At 30.5% G+C, this 8505-nt stretch overlaps 1 protein-coding gene across 1 annotated transcript; it reads right to left on the bottom strand.

Moving 5' to 3' along the window:
- Positions 1-696: 696 nt before the first annotated feature.
- Positions 697-5276, bottom strand: LOC137825485 (hydroxyproline O-arabinosyltransferase RDN2). Its single transcript, XM_068631154.2, has 9 exons — positions 5029-5276; positions 3695-4167; positions 3028-3095; positions 2734-2935; positions 2230-2327; positions 2048-2117; positions 1850-1921; positions 1511-1624; positions 697-960 (listed from the first exon to the last, which is right to left on the bottom strand). The coding sequence occupies exons 2-9, from the start codon at positions 4088-4090 to the stop codon at positions 898-900; spliced, it is 1083 nt and encodes a 360-aa protein (XP_068487255.1). The 5' UTR covers positions 4091-4167; positions 5029-5276; the 3' UTR covers positions 697-897.
- Between the last annotated feature and the right edge of the window lie 3229 nt (positions 5277-8505).

Below are 8505 nucleotides of genomic sequence, written 5' to 3' on the forward strand. Positions count from 1 at the left end.
TTTGTTAAATAAAATTAATTTGTATCACATTAGAATCAACTAGCTTACTCTAATAGTGTCACAATTTGATCAATACTAATATTAGAAAGCTAATTTAATAATTTGAATATAAAAAAAAAAAAAAGTATAACTCTCACAATTAAGATTGAAAAAACCTTAAATGAGATTAAAAAAAAGTCTCATATTTCAATGATATTCATACGTAAAAATATAAAAGTCAAAAAAATTATAGAAATTCAATCACCAAAACCTTCCAGATATTTTTATGATTTTGATCATAAGATCATTCTCTTTAAATCTTTCAAAATCCTAATTGATCATCATATTTCGTTATCCTCCAAAACAAAATACTAATGAAATCTTAATTGAATACCATAAGACTACTTAATGTTTAAAAATCTTTGGTTAAATACCACAAAACTATTTTACAAAAAAAATTAAAAATCCCAATTAAATACGAGTATACTAACTCTTTTTACAAATTTTTGTATCTGTAATTTTTAAAAAGTTGTGATATTTGTGCTCATACTGTATTTGTATGAAAAGTCTTGTTCCAATGAAATATATTCTCATTCATTATGTTAACATGCAATCTCAGGAACAATAAATAGAAATTTTAAGCTTCAATTTTCACATAAGCTGCATAAATGAAGAGAAACAATTGAAATGGTGTCTAAGGCATGCATGCAAACATGAGCAATTTCAAAGCCAATACTTATTGAACAAATACCATTCAAGAATATCAGCACCAAGAACAAAAAAATATGAAAGATTTATCCTGCATTTAAACTGTCATAAAATTGGGTATAGTTTACATTAATCTATGATTCTAACACTAAATTCGGGACAAAAAAGATTCAATGTCTATACTCGTGTTCTATTCTTGGAGGAAAATATTTACGTTGTGTTCCAGTTTGGGATGTTTGCACTAGCTTCATTCACCATCTTTACAAGGGTCACCTGCAACAGACATTATCATAAGCAAACAACACATGAATAATGGTTTGTAGCATGTTTTTGTTTCAGATAAAAGTAAACAGCACTTGAAGAAAGATTGGACAGAAGCAAAGTTAGTGGTATATATAACTGTAATCAAGTCTCACAGTTATCATTCACTATTTGCAAATAGTCCCATTCACTATGATGGACCCCTACTGCATAAAATAAGGTGTTTCTCAATTCTAATACACTTCAGATCAAGGAATTAATCATTCATTGGGAATGAAAAATAAAACAACAGTATAATGACTGGATCAGTGAACAAACTTCAAAGATGTAGATGCTTTCATCTCTGATTCACATTCAGACAGTTATACATGCATGCTGATGGGAAAAAATGTCATTTTCTTCTCACCTTTCTGTAAGTAAAATGGAAATGAGTATGAAATTACAAGGATCTTAGGTAAGTTTTATGTTAAGTTCCATGCATCAAGGAAAGCTGTTCTAGCCACATATTATTCCAATAAGATAGGATGAAGTGCTTAAATGAATAGGCCAGTGATAGACATACCACACTTTCAGGAACCCCTGGTGGGGGCAAAGGCAAGTTTTTTGGTGGAGGTCCTCTTAGATGTGACCTTTTGTCAAATCTCCACTCACCAATTTTGCCATAAGTCAATTCACCCTGAGCATCATGAAACACTGGTAAGACAACAGGAGAAATACACAAAAAATGACAAAAAGCTAGTATGTTTCAATAAAAGTATATCTGCAAAAGCAAAGTTCCACAGCATAGCAAGAAATAAAGCAGATTTGATTCACAAGTTCAGATATTAGTTCACTGAATGCAAATTTATGGCAAATGTTTGAAGATCACAACTATGCAATTCAGGGCAAAGAAATGATTTACCTTCATATTGTAGTCACACCCGTAAGTATAGTGAAGTATGTATTTCTTGTTAGTTTCAAGATCCCAGGGGGGCTGAAAAGTCACAGACAAGAAAAGTAAAACTAGAGTTGGGTATGCTTGTCATATTTGATACCCACTTGACCTGATAACACACAACAGATTAAACACCACATCCAGAAGCATGGTGTTATGCCAAACCTGTAGCATGAAGTCTTTTCGCAGAATGTGCCTCACGCCATGCAGAGCAGATGCAACAGCATAAGCATACCTTGGTTCCATAAGAAGAAAACCATTGACATAAAGCATCAAACTATCAGTTTCAGCACCTCATTTACAAGAAAAATATCTGCAACATTAATCAGTTATGTGGTAAGACATACATTTCTAGCACCCATCCAAAAGCCTTATCAGTCTCTGGGTCCTCTTTCATCTTCAAAGAAATATTCATCCAAGTGGGAGCAATCTTTGCGATCAAATCCTGAAAAGAAAACAGAGAAAAACATAGTTAGGTAGGTTGCTTGGGAAGGATGAGAGAAAAATCATCTCATCATTTGAGAAATGATTACTCTTAGAGACTGGGGAGATTCCTGGTCTCTCAAATATCCTAGGAAATCATTCATTTTTTTATCTTCTAACCCTACTCTAAGGGTGCTACCACAGTGGCACAATCTGAGATATAGGATCCATCAACAAAAACTCATTCTTTCCAAAGATTCAGAACTAGGTCTATCATCAATATGAGATGGATTGGCATTAAGATCTTTAGATACTGATGAAGAAATCTACAGTCTAGAGAAGCAGAAAACAACAACATTGTTTACAAGAGAAAGACATGGAAAGTTATTTGATTCGACCATTGAGAACAGTTATGGGAGAGATTCTACCTTTCTGATAATTACAGGAGAATTGCCAATTGGGTCAACATTTGTAACTGGTCCATATTCCTCCGGATAAAACTTCCTTATGATTTTTTCATTCTGATCAGGTTTGATGTAAAAAAATGGAAATGCAGCTGGATGACCTTGGTAGGCCAGATTTGGCAGAGGGCGTAAAAATATATGATCAGGCTCTGCCATTAATACATATCTGCATCAAAAGCAAAGCAAAGCAACTAGGTCATATTTTATTATTGTGAATAATAACAATGATCACAATTCTGATAGTATAAGAGATCTAACTCTTCCTCTATTTTAGCCTTTTCCAGCCACTGAACAAAGGCCCATGGCCTATTCAGAACAATGTATCCCTGCAAAAAGATTATGCAATGCATCAGACAACATCCAATTTGTAAATTGACTGAAGAAAAAGCAAAATAAATAAATAACATCAGAGTGAGACATTCAGTTATTGACAATTTCCCACAAGTTCAAAACATCAATAACAAAAACTTATAATAGGAACACAAATGTAGACAAAAAAACTCAAATATGTGTCAAGCAGTTGACATTATTTGCACATCAACTTCTAAATCATAACTACTTCTTAAACAGTTGGACCTTATGACCCAGCAAACATTTGAAGAATGAACTCTCCAGTATCAAGCTTCTAACATACTCATCTTGAAAAGACAAAAGGAAAAGACCCCCTAAGTTTGCATTTCTTTGGTCCACTAGAAATTTAGGCATGCCACCAAAAATATATTGCATAATGGATTTTAGAAACAATCTATCAACTTTCCTCCCTTCAATATCATTCTTTGAATTATTTCAGACACCAAATGATTTTCTAAGATTTGACTATGCACATAGATTTAGTGATCATGGTATATCAACAGCAACTGAAATATTATTAAGGCAAACAGCTGAATTTAAAGGAAAATATAATGGAAAATGACAGTAAACTCACCCGGTCCATGCCTTCCGCAAGAGGATCAACCACAACAGTAGGAATTTCATCCATCAAGTTGTCAGACTTTCCAGAATGTAGAATCCTAGTGAATCCTCCCATCTCTGACCCAGGTAACTTCTTTTGTTGCTTATACCAGTAATACATGACACGGCATTGCCATTTGTTATATGGAGCATCTGTTGCCGTTAATGCCACATGAAAGGGTGCTTTAGATGTCTTCCGATTCTTTACATGATCAGGCATCTCAGTAATGGGGTCAAAAAACAATCCACCATCAGCAACAGTTACACCTTCCGAAGATCCATAGTGCCTTAGCATTGTTACCAGATTATAGGTGGCAAAGGAAGAACCAAGAACTAAAAAAATTATAAGTAATGTTGAAGCTCGTCCCATGGTCTTCCTATTCCAGAGAGATTTCAAAATATCATGGACCTCAACCTCCTTCAGTTCTCCATAGAACAAACTATGCTCTGAATAAACAAATAGCTCTTCATTAGATTACATGTTTCTCACTTCTTCAGCAGAAGAACTAACTAAGTTTCATTCAACACATGCAATCACCAGAATTAGACAAGTTAAAGAACAAATCAGATTGCAATTGTACATAAGAAGGATCTAAGTTTAAACAGTCAGATCAGATTGTAATTCAACCATCAATTAACTTACACCAACAGCCAATTGCCACATAATTACATTGTGGTCCCAATCAACAACCACTTCAATAACTACCTCTCAAAAATAAACTTTTCTTAGAAGCCAATATAGAGAAGAAAAATCATTTTCAAACAATAAAACGGAAAACAAGAAACACACCACACTCATAGGATAAGCAGAAATTATACAAATCTAATACAAGGAATAGAAGTTTGGCACTCCATGTAAAAAATCTTGAAAATGAAGAAAACAACCTATTCAGGACAGAAATTCAAAACTTAGGAAGCACTGCAGAAAAGGGTAAAGAGCCACATTTAATCAGACATAAAGTGAAAAACAGAAACAGAAGCAACCAAGATTCCATCTTGATTTCCATTTCCCGTTGAGGATTCACCGAATCAATATTGGTTGAAAATTTTTTATTTTTTATTTTGCCAAAAATAACAACAAAAACAATAAAGGGTGCATGGTGATTTCCAAGAAATTGGATCAAATTACACTGGGAACCACCAATCCCTACGCAGTGGTGAATCAAAAACAAGATACTAGAAAATGGGTCATTGCTAAATTTGAAGAAGTGAGAGCCACACTCCCCGAAAATCAAATGGGTGTGCAGAAAAATTGCAAAAGTTAAGGAGACACAATAGTGGAACCACATAGAGAGAGAAAAAACGCACCTTTGGATTGTTGGAGAGATTCTAGAGTGAGATGATGATTTATAGATCAGAGAATGAAAGTGAGAGTGGAGAGAGAGAGAGAAAGAAAGAGAGAGAGAAAGTGAGTTGTAGTTTGGTGGTTCTTTACCCCCCGACGGAGGCAACACGGCGGCGATATCCTTTAATTAACTATTAATCATCACTTATGTCATTTATTTCTTCATTATTTTCTTTAATTTCAATTTAAAACTATTGAAACTCAACTACATGATTAAAAAAAAGTCAACTTTCAAAATTTATGTGTGAAATTTAATATTGTGTATATATATATATATATATATAAGACACGATCTCATCATTTTAACTTTTTTTAAGGTTGTCTGAAATTAAAAAGCATGATAAATTTTCTTAAGCTTGATAAAATGTTTAGAATTTTGTATTTTTCACTTTTCATTTCTATTCATGATAAATGTATAAATGAAAATTAATTAATAAATAAGATTATAATTATTACTGGAGTAGTTAATATTGTTTTAAAACCTTAAAATTTCGTATAAATAAAAAAAATACAAAAACATCATTAATTAAAAGGGAATGAAACAATCATGATGTACATTTTTCTTACACTCTTTTTTTAAGCATTACAAATTTATGGTAGTTTCACTTGTTATTTAACTCTCTTTTTTTTTCTTGATTTATAGTTTTGAAAAAAAATATTAATTAATAATAGAGAGTATGTTAAAAATATTATTCTCTTTGATTATTATTAATTTAGGAGGACTAACTTTTAGAGGAATGTTGTTAACAGAACTTCTTACACACACTGTCTGTCAAAAAGAAAACTACCAATACACTTTCTTTCATTACATAAAGAGATTTTTTTAAAATATATATATACATTTAACACTATTTATAATAATATAATAATATTTTAAATTAAAAAATAAAATAAAAATAATAAAATATTAAATTATTAGAATGTGAAGTATATATATTGTTTATAGTGTTAATATATCAAAATCCTTAAATAAATTTCATTAAATTGAATGATGATACTTTGAAACTATTTTAGATTTCTACATTCATTCTACAATCAAATAAATTATTATTTTATTAAAAGAAACAATTGTAAAGTAAAAGTATTTTTTAAGTAATGGTGTCAAAGACTCTTTATTGCATCAAATTTTAATAGATTTTAGGTTTCATTAATATTTTCTTTCTTTTTAGTATATTTTAATTGATATTACAGTGTGTTACTACTACTTTTTCTCTATAGATATGCAAAGTATAAATGTGAACCTTGTTTAATTGAAATCAAATATATATTATTCTATTTATTAGTTAAGTATATTTAAAGACTTTAATGTTATGCACTACAAATATACATTTTTTTCACATTAAATATGAACATAAACATCATATAATCTAACCATTTCTTTAAGTAATTATTATATAGTCATTAGTTTCGTTTTAACATATTAAAGAAAAAAAGTTGATTAAATTTGGTTCGTTTTTTTTCTTTCATATTACCACTTTATAAACTCAATAGAAATTTTTTTAAAAAAAATAGTATTATAATTGTAACATCCCCATATTTTAAATATTCACATCATACTATTTAATATATAATATAACTTACATTATTGTACTACAAAATATTCTCTAAGAATTTTTAAATATATATATATATATATAAAAAGATAATATTAACTCTTCAGCTCCTCAATGCTAATATCCATTACATATAGTTTATGCTCCTATATAAAGCACAATCATCACAAGTTTAAAAAAAACAACCACACACAAATCCAAAAAAATAAGATAAGTATTTTTAAAATTCTTAATTTACATCACAACATATGAAACAAAACACTTCATCCAATTTAGTGAATATACACAATAAGTGTCTACAACTACCACATTTTCGACATAACTCATGCAAAAAAATTCACTCACAACTACATACAGACATTTGAATCTACTTCTGGGAATCCTATCATATTACCATATTCTCATCAAAACATAGTCTCAGTTTTAGGAAATTTATCCTCATATGACACGTCTCAATCCATATAATCTGCTCTGATAAGTTCTTTAAAGCCTCAGATTTAGTCATATGAACCTCCTTTGACTCTCACCACCTGATATTCTTCATTTATATGATTCCAAGATACCAATAGAGTCAGGATTGTCCCTTTCACAGATTTTCACAAATCAATACATTCTTCTAACAATTTCAACACGATATTTTCTTTTCCGAAAATACTATGTCTTGATCACACTCTCACTTGATTCATTAATCATTTCACACTTCATACATCCATTAAAAAATCAAATATTTAACTTATAAATATATAAATAAACATTCATTTAATTAGAAAAAAAAATTACATTATAACTAAACAAACAAAATCAGAAGAATTTTTGTTTAACTTGAGTGAAGAATGGCCTCATTTGAGCGAAAATTTCATTGCTTAAGCGAAAATGAGGTCGAGAGAAAGTTCAATTTCAGTATTATTTTTGCTTTAGAGATAATCCCCTTGTTTGAGCGAGAATCCATTCGCTTGAGTGAAAATAGACCCAAGAGCAATCCAAATTTTCACTCCATTTTCGCTTCTACGAGAATCCTCTCGCTTGAGCAAAAACTGACCTGAGAGCAAGGTACTTTTCTTCTTGTTAACTTAACCAAAATTTTGTTTTCACTCAAACTCATTACTCAAAATTGTATTCCTACAAAACATATGAGATTCGATATAACACTACCTTACTCAAAATTTGATTTGTACTCTCACTGAACTCCTGTGTCAACATATATATAATCATGATTTCTAAGTCAAATTCATCTCATTAAAATTCAAATAATCAGCATTCGTCAATGTTTACACTTCAAATGATTCAAACTACAATTCGAACACTTTCAAGCATTTCTTTGCATCATCATCAACATGTAATCTACCAAATCAAAAAAAAATTATCATCTATATACGTTCGCATTCAATCTAAATCAAAACACTTAACAACAAACCTTGCAAGAAAATTTGAAACTTGTGACCACATCACCTTCAGTTTCAGATCTTCTAACAAAGGTCCTATTGAAAAGTAAAACTAGTTTCTCTTACCTAATTATAAATAGACTTCTCACAAAAAGCTCCAACTCCTAAAGAAAAATAGGAATAGTCTAACTTGCACCACATAGTCATAATCAATTATCCAACATATCACTAGAACTCTGAGCTAACAAAGACTCATCTAGAAGTCTCATATATCACATGCAAAGAAAACTTAAAATAATTCAAAGAAAAAAAAGAAGGAGAACTAAACTTACTCCAATCAAAATTTTGATTGGACAATTTTACTCTACTCACTGCTAGAAGTCCAAAGGTGGTCTTCGATCGTTAGTATGATAAGTGATGGGGCTAGAAATCTAGAGAGAAGGCAGAGAAGAAAAAAAACTTTTCTAAAAGATGGTGGTTATATTAAAATGAAACATAAATAAAT

Source organism: Phaseolus vulgaris, chromosome 11 (assembly GCF_051622355.1).
Source record: "Phaseolus vulgaris cultivar YP4 chromosome 11, ASM5162235v1, whole genome shotgun sequence".
NCBI lineage: Eukaryota > Viridiplantae > Streptophyta > Magnoliopsida > Fabales > Fabaceae > Phaseolus > Phaseolus vulgaris.